This window comes from Haliotis rubra, unplaced genomic scaffold (assembly GCF_003918875.1).
Source record: "Haliotis rubra isolate DU_JTF1 unplaced genomic scaffold, ASM391887v1 Scf144, whole genome shotgun sequence".
Taxonomy (NCBI): Eukaryota; Metazoa; Mollusca; class Gastropoda; order Lepetellida; family Haliotidae; genus Haliotis; species Haliotis rubra.
Genome location: NW_025765381.1, coordinates 1,229,661 through 1,249,313, shown reverse-complemented (window position 1 = coordinate 1,249,313; position 19,653 = coordinate 1,229,661). Strand labels below are relative to the sequence as shown.

At 39.4% G+C, this 19,653-nt stretch overlaps 1 protein-coding gene across 5 annotated transcripts in view; it reads right to left on the bottom strand.

Annotated features, from left to right (window-relative positions):
* Window positions 1-19,653, bottom strand: part of LOC124269340 (small G protein signaling modulator 3-like) — a 91,316-nt gene that overhangs the window by 62,908 nt on the left and 8,755 nt on the right. For all 5 annotated transcript variants that reach the window (XM_046704357.1, XM_046704356.1, XM_046704355.1 and 2 more), the window contains exons 2-9: window positions 16,169-16,350; window positions 15,103-15,172; window positions 12,123-12,253; window positions 10,854-11,048; window positions 10,210-10,344; window positions 8,095-8,211; window positions 6,336-6,414; window positions 4,268-4,413 (exon numbers count right to left, since the gene is read on the bottom strand). In XM_046704357.1, the coding sequence (XP_046560313.1) occupies window positions 4,268-4,413; window positions 6,336-6,414; window positions 8,095-8,211; window positions 10,210-10,344; window positions 10,854-11,048; window positions 12,123-12,253; window positions 15,103-15,172; window positions 16,169-16,350 (1,055 nt within the window). The remainder of the gene's footprint in view (window positions 1-4,267; window positions 4,414-6,335; window positions 6,415-8,094; window positions 8,212-10,209; window positions 10,345-10,853; window positions 11,049-12,122; window positions 12,254-15,102; window positions 15,173-16,168; window positions 16,351-19,653) is intronic.

Here is a 19,653-nt window from a genome sequence, read left to right as displayed (position 1 = left end):
ATTTGCAAAAGAAACATCCAAGATTTGATGACACGTTTTGGAAATGTTGAGTCAGCATAAATTGAACGAAGTAACCCAAAACAACAGCCTTACTACATGCCGGTTCCTTGGTCTGACTTCCAGATAAACATGATGACTTCGAGCCGGAACCATCATAGAGCAGTAGAAATAGACATTTACTACAACTACTTCAGAATCAGCAAATAGGAACGATGATTACGCAAACATTTACACCTGATTGTTAGTACTCCTAGGTGAAACAGCCATAAACTTAACACAATACAAACTGACCTACGTTTATGTGACATCACAATTCAGGCTACCATAGACGTCAAGAATCGAGCTGGAAATGTAAAACTCCCAGCTGTCACATGACAACAGGTGTGCCAGATTAAATTGGCAATTACCTGCTCACTATTGGTCTTTAAATAATCATTAACAAAATATACAATAGTGTCTGATGGTTAAGTCTTGATTAAATTTAAAAAACCCACAATAATAATCTAACGATGTAAAAATACCAATTTGATTTAAATTGAATACAAAGAAAAATGTATGTTGGTTCAGCCAAACAAGCAAATAAAAATCGAGTTGTTAAAAGTAAAAATAGTACATACAAAAAATCTATGTCTTTTTTAAGTCAATAACTATAAATTTAGAACTTGAAGGCGTAACAGGAGATGGGCAAATTCTTTATTGATTATCATTAATGTTCAGAAACAGTTTCCCTGGAAACTAAAAAAACATCCTTTATCATATTTATCATTGAGTATACAGTGGAACCAACGTATCCAGACCTCAGATATTTTGAAACCTTGCATAACAGATGATATTAATGTGAAATTAAATATTTACTACATAAGATGCTTTATTTAGCTGGAAATCTGGCTTCTGGATCTAAACAATGAATTTCAACTACCAACAGTGGAAAATACAGCTTACTGTGTCTCACTTACCAGCCATGCCCATGCATATTACCTTATCTAGCCTTGAAATAGAAGTTACCGGTAGTTGACAATGGATGAATATATCATGAATGTCATACTTTGACTCATTAAAAGTCATATTTGTTGAAGCATGACAATTATTTTCTAACACAACATTTTAACAACAGAACTAGCAAGGCCAAGGGAAATCTGAATGATGACTGATCAAGCACTGAACGTCAAAATATATACAGCAATAGCTATACGATGCACCAAAGTGGTACAATTATCATTATAAAAAGGCACAATGTCCAACATTTTCGACAATATTGGCCTAAATTATATACATTGGGGGCATATGCACTCAATTCAGCTTCCTATTGATGCAATAAAAGACTTATTATCCCTTACGATTTGCCTGAAATCGATAATAGAAACTTCGAGGCGAACAGCTTCGAAACAGATTACACTAGCGTAAAAGATTGCTCCGTACATCGAAAACTATCGTGTTGTGGGTGATTGCCGAACTAGTTTCACTCACAAGTTGTGCATGGGATATTCATAAAGAGCGCTCAAAGGGACATAACTCTATGGGGGTTCGCTTGAAATAATGTTCGACCAGTAGAAGGCGTGAGAGTCGATTTAATGCAACGTTGCATTAATTCATTCAAACATTTGATACTGTAATCTAAATACGTAAACAAAATTGGAATAAATGATATGGTTGCTTCCCTGAATGTTGATAGTTAGTATTATTGAGAGAAATGCATTATCAATGTTTAGAGAAGTGTGACGTAACATTGTGCCTTTAATATTTTACATATATTATAAACAGTGAACACTGCAACTAAAATAACACAATATTGGAATATATTGTTCCTGATATAAATTAGTGTCGAATACAATTAATTCCAGCTATTGAACACAATTTGGCTGTATATTAAAAAGACAGCTGCTTTAAGCCAGTCCCTTGTATAAAGTTAGCAGCATACACTTGGAAACTCTGATTGAGTGAGTTAATACATAACATCACATCAGCATTATTTCAGCCATATTGAACTGATTGGTCTGTGTGAATTAGAAAGGTTTCTGACACCTTCTCAAATGGGATCGACAGTACCACTAACAGTTTTAATAAGTTAACATGTTTTTGCCAAGACTTGTCCAGATTTACTGTCACTGTTCACTACACATAGTTAACACATTTTATTATGGTAAAAGACAAGATCAAAGACACTGTCATCTAAAGAGACAAAAGAAAGTTACATTTGATGTCTTGCAGATGGGACTCACTCACAGAGTCTGTAGGGTAAGTCTTGACTGATCAAAGACCAGTGCCATTCCTATAACCTCAGTACTCAGATCGAGTTTACAATACTCAACAATCAGTTGGCAACGGTCCAATCTTCTGTGTCAATACTGCAGTTTAACTCAATGCTCCAGACAATTTCTAAGGTGTTCTTAACTTCTCTTTCAAGACTGAATGAGTATGGTTTTATGCCGCTTTTAGCAATATTCCAGCAATATCACGGTGGGGGACACCACACATTGTATCCATGTGGGGAATCAAACCCAGGCCTTCAGCATGACAAGCAAACGCTGTAACCAGAAGGCTACCCCAAAGCCCCAATTTCTCAAGAGCCAAGTTTTGTTTCATTAATCACAATGTACACAGAGCATGGATATATTATAAGTATTTTCTATGTATTATTCCAGCTTACTTGTGTGAAAGGAAATATATCACTTGCTCTATATTATGTAAAGCATGCATGAATTATTTTTAAGTTGTAGAGCAAATGACAAGATGATAATTTCATTCTTATTAAAAGTTTGCATTGAAAGGAGATGTTATTGTACAGAGCCAAACAGAAAAATGGATTTGTCAATTTTGCTGCAAACATTGTGATGAAAATGAATATCCATTTTCACTTGTATGCAAATATAACTTTAAAATAAGAAACAATTATATTAATAAAATATACTATAAATTACATAAATTTATGTCAGAGCCATCCACAAATGTCAATGTTATACACAACTGCTGAATATATTATTCAAGCTGCTCATGTGCAACCATAACTGTAATCATGGGTCCCAAACTCATTACATGATGAATAAGAAATGAATTCAATAATTTATTAGAGTGCCTTCATGCACTGATTACTCATTTCAGCTGTGCCTTTACTAATGTTCTGTGACTCTGTTTTGTTTGCCTGTATTTCTGTTGTTTTTTTCTTTAAGGTCATAATCAGCAATTTTCCAGTTATATGATTTCAGTCTGTAAATAAACGAATTTGGTCCAGACAATCCAGTGATTGACATCATGAGCCTCAATCTACCTCCAATTGGGGACAAGCATGAATCAAGTTAGCGAGTCTGATCACCCGATCTCTATAGTTGCCTCTTACAACAAGCATGGGTTGGTGAAGCCCAACTATAACACGGATCTTCACAATCTTGTTTATAGATAGCTGCAACATCAACAGCTGGTCTATGTTCCACAAAGCTAACATAGTGCTATGACCGTCTTGAGTCTATGTGAAGCATTGGAGTTAGGATCATCTCATAGCCACGATATCTTTGTAGGATGAGTGAGTGAGTGAGTTTAGTTTTACGCTGCACTCAGCCATATTCCAGCTATATGGCGGCGGTCTGTAAATAATCGAGTCTGGACCAGACAATCCAGTGATCAACAGCATGAGCATCGGTCTGCGCAATTGGGAACCAATGACATGTGTCAACCAAGTCAGCGAGCCTGACCACCCGATCCCGTTAGTCGCCTCTTCTGACAAGCATAGTCATAGCGTGGGTTGCTGAAGACCTATTCTACCCCGGATCTTCACGGGCCCTTTGTAGGATGAGGCCCAGAATGATTGTTGAGTGCTACATTCAACAAAAGTTACACTTGTGATAAGAGTTGATACCTCTATAGTCTGGAATCTCAAGGTCTTGTAAAGTCTAGAAAAAACAATGCCTGTTTGTGAGAACACACTCTGCTTTCTTGACAGAATGACATATTAGTCTATAATAATATTGTGGTTCCCATAACCTGATCAGCCCTAAGTTAATGTGCCAATCCAAATTTGGTCTTAGTGGTCTCCGTAATAAATCACAGAGCACATAAGAAAAACATATATAAACACGTTTAGATTTACACTAGTTATGAACAATGTTTCAGTGTTTGTGAAAAGAAATGAATCAATTACTATCTAAAAACTACCCAATTTAGAGTTTCTATTAAATTTAAGCAGAACCACAATATTATTTCTAATATGCATTGACAGATCCATTCCGCTATTAAACATTAGTCACAAGCAGATGCAAGCAAGCAAATGACCCACCTTCAGTTTCAGCATGCCCATGGTAATTTGGAAGAGTACAACTGACCCTTCATAAAAGAACAAGTCCCATAGACTGAGCAGCACCTTCATGTGCACAACACTGGCAAACAGGGTGAGGAACCAGTGCAGGCTGATGAGGGACAGCTCTGAAACAAACAGGACAGCATGCAGGAGCAGCAGCTAGGGAGCATTCAGTTAGCATGGTTAGTGGTTAGTGGTCAGGGATGTTCAAAGACGACCTGCTTACCAGCTGTCCAGCAAGACAAAACCACCATTAGGACAGTAAATGATTCAGGATCACAGTTCTGGTGAGTCTTTGATTCAAATCAACAATCATCCAAGGGACACAAGTCTGCAAAGCAAGCTGCAGCACCTTACAAGACTGGGTCACCTTTTCACCACACTTTGTAAGCAGGTTAGTATCTAGTAAAACTAATTCGTTAGTGTTTCCAAGCAGAGCAAAAGGTTACAGGCTTAAAATGATTTGACTTACGACCTAGTAGTCATGCTTCATGCTCATTCATCAATGGACATGATGGATGACAGGCTACCATTACAGTGAAACAAAATGACTTTTTCCATCAAATTGTGTCATATTTGATGGCCATAATTCAGAAGAATCAAGATTTCTTGTTTACTGACACAGTACAAACCTTATTCACTTGCTATTCACAACTAGTTCTACTGTTATTAACACAATAACAGATCCAATACACAACACTCACAGTTTCCAGTGTTGAATGGTGAGTGAGTAGGGTTAAATGTTGCTTTGAACAGTATCCAGTTACATCAGTGTGTCAAGTAATGTTGGAGGAAACCCCTAGGTGATGCAGTTCTCACACAGGTACCACTCGGGTGATGCCCATGAGTAAGGTAATGTGAGGTGAAATGGGGTTTAACGTCATACTTAAGAATATTTCGCTCATATGACGATGTGCATGCATGTGTATGTGTGGCTGCTGGTACTGGCCCAGACTTAAGCTGCTTTTATAGTCCTAGCTCATTGAGATACCATGCCTCAGTTAAGCATGAATACCCCACTCAGACACATTATACTGACTCCGAGCCGACCAGTCCTTGTTGTACCCATTAATGCTGAGCGCCAGGCAGGGACCAACAAGTACCATATTTTAACGTCTAATGGTATGACTACACCACGGAGATGGTCCCAAACCCGGAAACATAAGCAGAGCCAACCAGGGTTCAAACCTACAAGGGAGACAACACTGTACAGTGAACAGATGACTGAGCCACATTTGTGTCCTTGTGAGCTGAAAGGAGCCTGGGAATTGAACAGCATTGACGGTATATAGGAATTAATTACCCTAAAGTAAAATACAGTGGAAGCCCTCTAAACCGGCATGTTCTCAATATCGGCCCTTGAATTTGGTCCCGGCAGAAGCTAGTTAATTTATGATCATATACACGCCCTCTAATCCAGCGTCAGTCTATTCCGTATTTCGGCACAACAAAGACCGCCCAAGTAACTGATTGTACAGTAATTAACACTCTCTAAACCGGCATCCAGTATCTTGGCTCTCCTGTTGATTGGCTGATTGGCTGAACGTGTATTAACAACACAGTGGATTACCATTGGCATTAAGCACATAGATGTTGCCTGATAAAAGGAGTATGGTAAATTGGTGAGTGACACGTGTCAGTTGTATTATAAATTAATTTTCGTGTGAAAGAAAACAGTAAATTTTACAAACTTAACACACTAATGCATGATTGCTTTTTGACTGCCCGCGTGGATATGCGCCTGAAGATGTCTTTAACTGCATTTGTTTTTCCCTGCTTCACCGGATGTTATCTTTATTGTTGAATAAAGAATATGATGACTATCAACACGTTGTATTTTAGGCACAGTCGTATGTTACGGCACACAGAAAATCATTCTCAGGTTGAAAAAGGAAAGGTTCGCTAAACCGTACGCCCTCTATACCGGCTTTTTTTGCCGGTCCCAATGAATGCCGGTTTAGAGGGCTTCCACTGTACACAATATCACTATGGGGTGCAACATCATCAAAGAGTTTCTACATACTCTTCATACTATTGAACATCTTACCTATGTCGTGTTCCTTCAAGACAAGGTCAACATCCGGCAGGTAGCTTATGAGCAGCTGCCTCAACACACGCTGGTCAGCCTGTGGGTCAAACACAACATGACACAGTGTTAGCATCATGCGCCTCAAACCCTGTTGCTTGTAATAATTCAAAAGACCAAATTCAAAACCTGTAGTACATTACTGTCATACCTGTGCCAACAACAAAAGATTTAGTATGGATTTCATGGAAGTAAAAATTATTTTCTGACAATGATAATGGACTACATCATCCAAACATACATCATATCCAAACAAATACTTTGTTCAATCATTGAGTGCCTATCAAGTGTCTACGGACTGACTGACCTGTATGCCTACGAGGGTGCTGGAGTAGTAGGACTGACTGGCCTGTATGCTTATGAGGGTGTTGGAGTAATAGGACTGACTGACCTGTATGCCTACGAGGGTGTTGGAGTAATAGGACTGACTGACCTGTATGCCTATGAGGGTGCTGGAGTAATAGGACTGACTGACCTGTATGCCTTATGAGGGTGCTGGAGTAGTAGGACTGACTGACCTGTATGCCCTACGAGGGTGCTGGAGTAGTAGGACTGACTGACCTGTATGCCTATGAGGGTGCTGGAGTAGTAGGACTGACTGACCTGTATGCCTATGAGGGTGCTGGAGTAGTAGGACTGACTGACCTGTATGCCTATGAGGGTGCTGGAGTAGTAGGACTGACTGACCTGTATGCCTAATGAGGGTGCTGGAGTAGTAGGACTGATGAGGGTGCTTGGAGTAGTAGGACTGACTGACCTGTATGCCTACGAGGGTGCTGGAGTAGTAGGACTGACTGACCTGTATGCCTATGAGGGTGCTGGAGAGGTAGTGAGGGTGCTGGAGTAGTAGGACTGACTGACCTGACCTGTATGCCTAATGAGGGTGCTGGAGTAGTAGGACTGACTGACCTGTATGCCTATGAGGGTGCTGGAGTAGTAGGGACTGACTGACCTGTATGCCTAAGTGAGGGTGCTGGAGTAGTAGGACTGACTGACCTGTATGCCTATGAGGGTGCTGGAGTAGTAGGACTGACTCTGACCTGTATGCCTAATGAGGGTGCTGGAGTAGTAGGACTGACTGACCTGTATGCCTATGAGGGTGCTGGAGTAGTAGGACTGACTGACCTGTATGCCTAATGAGGGTGCTGGAGTAGTAGGACTGACTGACCTGTATGCCTATGAGGGTGCTGGAGTAGTAGGGACTGACTGACCTGTATGCCCATGAGGGTGCTGGAGCAGTAGGACTGACTGACCTGTATGCCTATGAGGGTGCTGGAGTAGTAGGACTGACTGACCTGTATGCCTATGAGGGTGCTGGAGTAGTAGGACTGACTGACCTGTATGCCTATGAGGGTGTTGGAGTAGTAGGACTGACTGACCTGTATGCCTATGAGGGTGCTGGAGTAGTAGGACTGACTGACTGACCTGTATGCCCTATGAGGGTGCTGGAGTAGTAGGACTGACTGACCTGTATGCCTATGAGGGTGTTGGAGTAGTAGGACTGACTGACCTGTATGCCTATGAGGGTGCTGGAGTAGTAGGACTGACTGACCTGTATGCCTATGAGGGTGCTGGAGTAGTAGGACTGACTGACCTGTATGCCTATGAGGGTGCTGGAGTAGTAGGACTGACTGACCTGTATGCCTATGAGGGTGCTGGAGTAGTAGGACTGACTGACCTGTATGCCTATGAGGGTGCTGGAGTAGTAGGACTGACTGACCTGTATGCCTATGAGGGTGCTGGAGTAATAGGATGCTGGCAACAGGTCCTCTATGATGGCACACATCATCCAGAACGTGTCCTCCTCTTCCAGGAACAGCAGAAGGGAGGCAGCAATCTGCAACACAAAAATTTGAGTTGGTTAGGCGGCTGACTTTGTATGCTGGGGAATTATTAGGTGCCTGACTCTGGGGTGTGGGTTCGAATTCCGGATGGGACTCAACCAAACAAAAGTACTCAGTACTTTACTGAGAAAGTGTAATCCCACATTTCATGTGTTACAAACATTTCATCCTTGTAATCTCTGCTGACATAAACACTGACGAGAGAGACCAAGTGAGTTTGACTAAATGCTGCTTGGATGTACCAGGTCAGCCCAAAGTGATGCATGTCTCAGACGTTTACCACCCAAACCTGGAAACATAATTAGGGCGAATGTATGATTCCACAATCAGAGGTTTCTGGCAACACAAAGGGACACAACTCAGCACAGCAAATTGAGGTACCTTAATGACTGGGCCACGTGGGCCAACAGAACAGTGAAGACTATGCAGAAGTGAATGAGTGAGTTTAGTTTTACGCCGCACTCAGCAATATTCCAGCTATTTGGCTGCGGTTGGTAAATAATCGAGTCAGGATCAGACAATCCAGTGATCAACAGCATGAGCATCGATCTGCACAACTGGGGACCGATGACATGTGTCAACCAAGCCAGCCAGCCTGACCACCCGATCCTGTTGGTCGCCTCTGACGACAAGCATGGGTTGGACATCAATTCTAACCCAGACCTTCATGGGTACGATGCAGAAGACATACCATGACTTATATATGTACCTAGCAGCATGGTCAATCTTGTACAGCTGTTGAGACATGTAAAACTTTATCATTAAGAGTTACTTTTATTGGAAAGATTTTATGAGACATTTAGACCTATTTTGTTCCAGTGACCAGAATGCCGACTCTACCTCAAACAGAGTAAACAGTAGTATGATGTCATGTAACATTAAACATAATGTCATGACGTCCATTCAGCTAGACAACCAGTGACTGACCAGTCTAATAGCTACAGTGAAATCTATATTGAGTGAGTTGGGTTTTATGTCGCTTTTAGCTATATTCCAGCAAGAGCACAGCAGGGGACACCAGAAATGGGCTTCACACATTGTATCCTTGTGGGGAATCGAAAGGATGCCTTCAGCGTGACAAGCAAACGCTTTACCTACAAGGCTACCGCACCGCCCCACATAAACTAAAGAGACTTTCACTGTTCTTTCTACTTAGACGGTGGACCCAATTGAGATTATAGCAGGTATATAAAAACATGAACGAAATAAAATAAAGATGAGGTAACCTATATTATATTTGGGATTACACTTTCTTAGTAAAGTACAAATTCTAGTTCTTTTTGAGTTGAGCCCCATCCGGGATTCGAACTCACATCCTCAGAGTCAGGCACCTAATCGCCAGCACGCAAAGTCAGCCGCCTAACCCGCTCAGCTACCACGACTTCCACAAAAATGGAAGTCGGACAACTGGTAGTCTAGACTACGGGCTTTGTGTACCCCTCTGATAAGTGTTAATTGGCACGGCTCCCACGGCCGAAGGCTATGATTACACAATCATGCTGGCGATTAGGTGCCTGACTCTGAGGGTGTGACTTCGAATCCCGGATGGGGCTCAACTCAAAAAGTACTAGAATTTGTACTTTACTAAGAAAGTGTAATCCCAAATACAACATATGTTACATTTGATCACTTTCTAAATGGCATTGTGTAATCAAAGATGAGGTAGTAAGCAATATTCCACAACAAATATGTGGTACAGAAATTGGCATTAGTCAGAATCTGGTTTCAACAGATTCCAAATGTCTTGATGGAACAATGGCTGTTTCAAAATATCTACCATTCAAAATTCAACATAGAGGCAGCACACTTAACGTTTAAGAAACAGCTGCTCAAGCAAAGGATAGAAGTTGATGTCTTGCTTTCAAAGGGTCAGTTCCTTACAAATATCTGTGTATACCTTTTAAGTTTTTGAATGAGAATGTATTGATAAAACTTCTAATGTGTTTCTCTGTAGAATGATATAAACTAGCGAGACAATCCATTGTACTCACCACGCCCGTCCCTTGACAGTATCCAATGTCCGGATACAACCACGCTAGGCCTCGCAGGATACGCCGTAGTCGAGGTACACCGGTGCTGTTGATGTTGCAGAAACATGTGTTGCTTGGCATTGTTCGAAGTAGATCCTAAATAGAGGAATTATGAGCAGCTGTAGATATCAAGTATAAGATAACTCATCTTCTAGACACATAAAAAGAGTCACATATTGCTGTTTGTTGCTGGTGTCTTCAGTAAACAAGTTTAACTTGGCTCCCAACTATCACCATGATAATTTCTTGTTTTAGGTTATTGTTCAAGGAACATCACAGTTGGTGGTCAAAATAAAAATAAAAATATAATACATAACACAGATATTGTTGAGACCATAAAAGTAGCATGAAGAGTGATAAGAAAACTGAGAAAAGTTTTAGAGTTACTTCCCTTCGTGAACAGACCTATGTTGAGTCATAATTCAGAACAGATAATTACTTCTGAAAGTATATGTTGGAAGATATACAAACCAAATCCTCATAAACAAAACCTGATCACATATAAACTGCAGCTATCACTGACCATTCACTGCTATCAAGGAAGAAGCATCCACAAATGTGTCTGCTGTTGATAATGTATCAAAAAAGGTGTTGATATTGCTCACTTTTTCAATTTGCTTTGATGTCATCAGATGATCATTGGCACTGGCTTTAACTACATCTTTGTAGGTAAGGTCTGATTTCAGCTTCTTCGCCAGAGCCCCAGACATCCTCATCCAGATCTGTGGCCGCAGAGAGTGTGGGATGCCTTGTCGTACCATTCCTTTAAGTTTCTCCGATCTCGGCAACTGTGACTCCACCTGGCATGGAATGTAAGGCCACCACCATCATCATCATCATGGTCATCATCATCGCCGCCATCATCATCATCAACATATTCAAGGCCATGGAAAGTGTATGACTCACTATACTCACCTTTCAACATTCAAACTTTTTTATAAATTAACCAAGAGCACTTATCAGGCAGCTTCATGATAAAATAGAGCAATATCCCATGAATGTTTGAAATTCAATGAACCCTTATGATTCCATCATTTCCAGGAATCCCATTTCAGCAACATTACACTAACCACTCAATTCACTGCCGTGGTTCTTGTGATCACAAACTCCCTGCCCTTGATTGCTGTCTTTACTTGAACGAATTGGTGAGTTTGGGGATTTAACACCACACTGAAGACTATTCCAGTTATATGACTGTATGTCATCTTGTTGTGAGAAGAAAGCCTGAAGTTTTATTTGTTGTAAATGACATGTATCAACCATGTCAGCAAAGCCTGACAACCCAATACATTCAGTTGTAGGGATGCATGATACATCGATACTTTTTCTTGGACGATACTATTATCGATACATTCCAAATCATTTTAAATATGTTAATGTATCGGTTACATTTTGCAATTATATCATTTTTTTAAATGTTATGAGAGTTATAAACCATTATTTTCCATGCAGAAAAATTGGAAATTAGAACTTTTTAATCTCTGAGAATCAAAATTGTTGATCTTTTCATGGACAATTATAAAATATGAAATATTAATGTTCAAAATGTAACTAAATTTACGCAATAATGCCATGAAAATAGATATCATGATATGTATCGAAACGTGACATGGGTATCGTGAACCAATTCTAACTTGAATTCACAGGCAAAAAACCTGCAGTGACAGTTCCCAAATTCCTACCACTTTGGTGCAACCCACAGGCACAGGCTGACAAACACCAAAACATGATCTAAACAAACCAGGATTCAAATCCATGATATCTATGAGCTCCTGTTGAGACCAATTGAACACAATGTCATTTGTATTTATCATGTTTATGACAACCGCTGATTTGAGGTAAACTCTCTGACAAGGAATATCAAGGAATTGTACCTTGTCCCACGTGAGGTCTCCGACTTCGTTGTTGTGTGTGAACTCGAGGTACGCTGTCCACTTGAGTCGATGCTGAGGGTCCTCAATGAATGGTGTACTAAGCAGCTTACTGGAGTTTTCTTCAGGACCATCTGAAGCCAAACCAAGGATGGAATCATGTTTTTACCAATTTGCACCTCTGACAGGCCTTATCTAGACCTGCTCAGAAGCTGATAATTGATACCAAGTCAGAAGCAAATGCCAGCAAATTTCCCAAATTAGAATTAAATGTTCCCAGTTCATTTCAAAATAGTTTAATGAATGTTATGACTTAAGGTAATTGCATATCACTGACACCAGCACTGTCAAACAAGAAGAGGCTTTAACATATTAAAGGTCACATGCAACCAAAAAATCAAACATAATTAAAACACAATTATCACTTAGTCATGACATATAATATACATTGCTGGTTATGAAAAAACATATAAACAAAATTATAAGCGTACAATCGCAAATCAAAAGTGCAATATTGTGTACTTGGGTTTACTTCCCAAGAAACGAAGCAGCCGGGATACCGAACCCAGTCAGAGCGGGTGGGTGTGCACTCAAGTGTAACGGCTGGTTCATTTGCATATGCCCTCACGGCTCATTGTGTGTGTATATATAGAGATGTTGGGTTTTGTAAATACATGCTCATTTTTTGTGTATAACATTTTGCAATCAACAGACATCATAACATGTCATGTGTTCAACTATCACACCTGCCTGTCTGTGTAATTACATAATGTGACAGAGACCGAACTCGGGCCATAAATCAATGCATTTTGTTTATGGTGTATAGCCTGATTGGTGTTAAGTTCAAATTGCATGTGGTCAGTGATAGCAGCTGTGTATTGAATATTGTCATTAGCAGACAGGCAGGCAGACACACAGGTGTCAATAAAACAAGACATTGAGTTTTGTCTGTGACAACGACATATCTATATCACAGTTAGAAATTCTGTCAACGCTAAATAATGACATTGCTTTTAAGTATCGAACTGAGAAAGTGACTTCGGTAAGAAGAACGTGTGGTGAAATAGACAAATGAAATTATATAAACAGTTAAGTTACTGTCATAACATATAAAAGCTTCGCCTGTGAGATATCAACAAAACATTAGAAAAATAGCTCACACCAAAGCCTTCACCGGTATTCACGGACAACCCGGCTTCCAAGCTGCGTGAACCTATTTCACTGCGCACGTGCTATGAGCGCAGCCCAGCTGTTGAAACCAGTTTTTCCGAAAAGTCGGGGAAAATTAGTGAAACGTTTGAACGCAGTTTTTTTCATCGCGTTATTTTTCAACTTTATAAGTTGAATTTTCATTTTTGACGATTTGTTTCGGTAAGTCCATACCGAAAAGTATCAGAATCTGCAAAGTTGTGTTTTACGTTGCATGTGACCTTTAAATACTTATATAATTATTGCATGCATAAATACCTCAGAACTGAAGAAACACAATTCTGAACAAAATATTTTATGCCCTTAATTTCTATATCAAGTGCACTTATCCTTTTAGATTCCTAAAATAAATGCATGAGTGGTATCAATAATATTTTCTTAACTGGCAGCTGGCCCCTAATCATGTTAATGGCACTTAACTTAAAGGTCACATGCAACATAAAACACAACTTTGCAGATTCTGATACCTTTCGGCATGGACTTACCAAACAAATCGGCCAAAATGTAAATTCACCTTATAAAGTGGAAAAAAAGCCGATGAAAAAGCTGCTAAATCGCGAGTTCAAACGTTTGAACTAATTTTCCCAGACTTTCTGGGGAAAACTGGTTTCAACAGCTGGGCAAGCTCATAGCACGGCGCAGTGAAATAGGTTCGCACAGCTTGGAAGTGGGTTGTCCGGTGAATACTCGGTGAAGGCTTTGGTGTGAGCTATTTTTCTAATGTTTTGTTGATATCTCACAGGCTGAAGCTTTTGTATGTTATGACAGTAAATAAACTGTTTATATAATTTCACCACACGCTCTTCTTACCGAGTCACTTTCTCAGTTTGATACTTAAAAGCAATGTCATTATTTAGCATTGACAGAATTTCTAACTGTGATATAGATATGTCGCTGTCACAGACAAAACTCAATGTCTTTGACACCTGTGTGTCTGCCTGCCTGTCTGCTAATGACAATATTCAATACACAGCTGCTGTCACTGACCACATGCAATTTGAACTTAACACCAATCAGGCTATACACCATAAACAAAATGCATTGATTTATGGCCCGAAGTTCGGTCTCTGTCACATTATGTAATTACACAGACAGGCAGGTGTGATACTTGAACACATGACATGTTTTGATGTCTGTTGATTGCAAAATGTTATACACAAAAAAATGAGCATGTATTTACAAAACCCAACATCTCTATATATACACACACAATGAGCCGTGAGGGCATATGCAAATGAACCAGCCGTTACACTTGAGTGCACACCCACCCGCTCTGACTGGGTTCGGTATCCCGGCTGCTTCGTTTCTTGGGAAGTAAACCCAAGTACACAATATTGCACTTTTGATTTGCGATTGTACGCTTATAATTTTGTTTATATGTTTTTTCATAACCAGCAATGTATATTATATGTCATGACTAAGTGATAATTGTGTTTTAATTATGTTTGATTTTTTGGTTGCATGTGACCTTTAACACCAACTTAAGCTGGTGGTCAAAACACACACTGGCTAAACATCAACCAAATCCCTTTATGGCATTAATGTTGGGAACATCTATATATCTTTAAACAAATAAGATGTTATTATTTAACGTATTGACATACAACATTATTTAGTGGTCTTTATATATACCAGTTACAGATATATTTTCTGATATTTATTATCACAGGCACTGACTGTTGATTTCACAGAAAAAACAGGTACTGATTTACTTAAATTCAAACAAAGAATATAGGAAAAATGGTAGGAATATACAACTAAAACAACAGCACACCTTCCTCTTCTACTTTGAATCCAAACTCATCGTAACGGTAATCCAACTGTCCTGTGGGGTCTTCCTCTGGCTGAAATATCAACATAAGTTAAACCTGCTTTGTCTTGGGATCACACTCATCAGGCTCATGTCATACACAAACAATCACAGGAACAAAATAATTTCAGATAATGGAAAGTGTTACTGATGCAATAAAGTTGGAATTATGTTCATGTGAGATCACCTATAAGCATAAGAATGATATGCATGAGAAGAAACTATGCTTATTCTAAAAATGTAGATGGAATGCCTTCTCGATCAATAACCTCTGTCCAATTATACTTTTAGAATATTCATATCCACACTGCTGTTTAAATATTACTTATTGATTGTTATGGACTACGTTTGCTAAACTTATGATAACATCACACAACCTGAAGGACAAATAGTTAGCGATCATTTACACATTTGATGTATTTTAGTAGTTTAAGGCAGTGTTCACGAATGGTGTTTCAAAGTAACAGGACATTGGGCCCTGTAAGTTTCAGATGTCTGCCTGACCCATTGAAAATTCACAGGACCCATAGAATAAAATTAAACATACATTTCAGATTGAACATTTCTTATAATTGGTATTGAAATTATTAACAAACATAAGATTTATGAGCAGCAAACAAGTGTCACATGTCACATATAACAACTTCAGTCAAAGTCATTGTGAAATATACAGTCAGACACTGGGGCTGGCAGGTTGTAGACTTCTGTCGGACCGTTGGTGAATCTGCCGGATTTGTCAGAGGGGCAGACGCTATTCGTGAACACTGTTAAGGCTTGTGTAAGGACAAGAAGTAGCCCTTAAAGTTGTTTATTGTTTTTATCTCTATGTCCATAACATTCCTTGTCATATTTACATAAAATTCTAAATGAGTACAAAGATTCTCTATGTTCAGATGGTGAAGGTCTTTTCAAGGCAGGTTCAAATTTATTTAAGAACTTTTCAACATTGATAGCATTTGAAATCAAGGATGAAAGGACAGGTCCTTGACTAGGTTGACAAAAAAAATATATGATGAGGACATAATCTTACAGCATTGCCAAATTTCAGAATGATGTCTTGGGGCCACATGGAAGGTGTGAGTGCTGAGAAGTGTCCCCCAGGGGAGGGTATAAACCCCCCACTGCCTGTGAAAGAGGGTGTGGCACTGATGCTGATGCCTTCTCCTGTACATATGCTGACAATGTCTTCTTCATCCTCAGATAGCGTTTCCACTGAAACATAAGAACATTTCATTGAACTATGGCAAAATTTATATAATTGACCCCCGAATATTCTCCTGGATTCTGCTATCACAACAAATGACAGAACTCTCCCGTGAGGCCCTCACTCCTGTTGACAGAGCATTGATAAGTACTAGAAATAATGCCAAGGTACTGCAGATCACCATGCTTATATGGATATGTAGTCAACAATTCAAAACATCAGCAAAGACATCACACATAGTTGCAATACACAACAGTTAAGTTCACTTTACACAAAATACCTATAAGGCATACATGATGATGATGATGATGATGATGATTTTAATTGTCCTATCACGAAACATGCAAAAATGTTCTACAAAAAACACACAAAAATCCAAATGATGTGAACAAAATATGACATCATAAATATCATAATAGTTAAAAACAAATAAGCCAAAGTTCAGATTTTTCAGTCTGGCAAATTCAAACGCCAAGATGTTTTTTTTCTAAAACATCTCACACGATCAAAAGTACTGTACTGTTTTCAAAATCTAATCCAGGAAAATTCCATTTATATACCCCTCACAAAACAGTTGTTGCGTATATGAAAATGATAAGAGAATGGAGATTTGTGTTTAACTTTGCCCCTCTATATTTTTTAGCAATTCCTAAAATATAATACATTAAAAGACTTCAAAACAAATGGTCATATATTTCATAAACATTTTAGACACAACGGAACTTGTGCAATTTACACTGATCTAAAGTTTGTTCAGAAGACAGAAGGGACAAAGATGGAAGGGTCTTATTGTCCAAGTTGCAGCAATTCACTGTCTCCAATAACAAGTCCAGTTTAGGCAGGCACCAGATCGTGAAACCGAGACATGATGTTATGGAAGGATCATATTGTCCAAGTGGCAGCAATTCACTGTCTCCAGTAACAAGTCCAGTTTAGGCAGGCACCAGATCGTGAATCCGAGACATGATGTTATGGAAGGATCATATTGTCCAAGGTGCAGCAATTCACTGTCTCCAATAACAAGTCCAGTTTAGGCAGGCACGAGATCATGAATCCGACACATGATGTTATGGAAGGATCATATTGTCCAAGTTACAGCAATTCACTGTCTCCAGTAACAAGTCCAGTTTAGACAGGCACCAGATCGTGAATCCCGAGACATGATGTTATGGAAGGATCATATTGTCCAAGTTACAGCAATTCACTGTCTCCAGTAACAAGTCCAGTTTAGGCAGGCACCAGATCGTGAATCCGACACATGATGTTATGGAAGGATCATATTGTCCAAGTTACAGCAATTCACTGTGTCCAGTAACAAGTCCAGTTTAGGCAGGCACCAGATCGTGAATCCCGAGACATGATGTTATGGAAGGATCATATTGTCCAAGTTACAGCAATTCACTGTCTCCAGTAACAAGTCCAGTTTAGGCAGGCACCAGATCGTGAATCCGACACATGATGTTATGGAAGGATCATATTGTCCAAGTTACAGCAATTCACTGTGTCCAATAACAAGTCCAGTTTAGACAGGCACTAGATCGTGAATCCCGAGACATGGTGTTATGGAAGGATCATATTGTCCAAGTTACAGCAATTCACTGTCTCCAGTAACAAGTCCAGTTTAGGCAGGCACCAGATCGTGAATCCGACACATGATGTTATGGAAGGATCATATTGTCCAAGTTACAGCAATTCACTGTCTCCAGTAACAAGTCCAGTTTAGACAGGCACTAGATCGTGAATCCCGAGACATGGTGTTATGGAAGGATCATATTGTCCAAGTGGCAACAATTCACTGTGTCCAATAGCAAGTCCTGTTTAGGCAGGCACCAGATCGTGAATCCGAGACATGATGTTATGGAAGGATCATATTGTCCAAGGTGCAGCAATTCACTGTGTCCAATAACAAGTCCAGTTTAGGCAGGCACCAGATCATGAATCATTATAAAAGGACACATGATGTTATGGAAGGATCATATTGTCCAAGTTGCAGCAATTCACTGTCTCCAATAACAAGTCCAGTTTAGGCAGGCACCAGATTGTGAATCGAGACATGATGTTATGGAAGGATCATATTGTCCAAGTTACAGCAATTCACTGTCTCCACTAACAAGTCCAGTTTAGGCAGGCACCAGATCGTGAATCCGAGACATGATGTTATGGAAGGATCATATTGTCCAAGGTGCAGCAATTCACTGTCTCCAATAACAAGTCCAGTTTAGACAGGCACTAGATCGTGAATCCCGAGACATGGTGTTATGGAAGGATCATATTGTCCAAGTGGCAACAATTCACTGTGTCCAATAGCAAGTCCTGTTTAGGCAGGCACCAGATCGTGAATCCGAGACATGATGTTATGGAAGGATCATATTTTTCAAGGTGCAGCAATTCACTGTGTCCAATAACAAGTCCAGTTTAGACAGGCACCAGATCGTGAATCCCAAGAAATGGTGTTATGGAAGGATCATATTGTCCAAGGTGCAGCAATTCACTGGGTCCAATAACAAGTCCAGTTTAGACTGGCACTAGATCGTGAATCCCGAGACATGGTGTTATGATTACATTATTTTGTCTGTCATGAGCATGTTGAGTAAACAGATTAACTACGAGCGGTAAGTTCACAAACAACGTTTTTCTTCACAAGGGGATTTTCACAAACTACAAGTGCAAAGCCCTCAACAGGCTTCTGCAATTTGTTTAGCACATTTAATCTGGTTACTGTATTAATGGGACTATAAGTAGTAGTAATAATTCTTTGACTGTGAGAAAAGGGTACTACTACCAGGTTATGAATGATATTCTCAGTGGTTTGTGGGTACTTGTGACATATTTTAACTGAATACTGCTATATGATTACACTTTTGGTTACTTTCACCAAAAGTTGAAAGAAGAAGTGTTTTCATTTTTTTCATTCTTTAAACATTTTAAACATTCCAGAATTCTTAAACATTGCATTTGAAATCGTAAAGCTTCAGACCAGTATCCCCCAACTATCAACAGGGTATAGAATACCATGATTACTTAGAGAAACAACATTTATTTTCACATTTCCTAGTATACATATGTCAAGGAAAGATTGATACTTCTTTGAACAATATGACATATCTCATAATGAACCAGTGAGTACATTTGCTTACTTGATTTCATTTTTTTCATTCTTTAAACATTTTAAACATTCCAGAATTCTTAAACATTGCATTTGAAATCGTGAAAGCTTCAGACCAGTATCCCCAACTATCAACAGGGTATAGAATACCATGATTACTTAGAAGAAACAACATTTATTTTCACATTTCCTAGTATACATATGT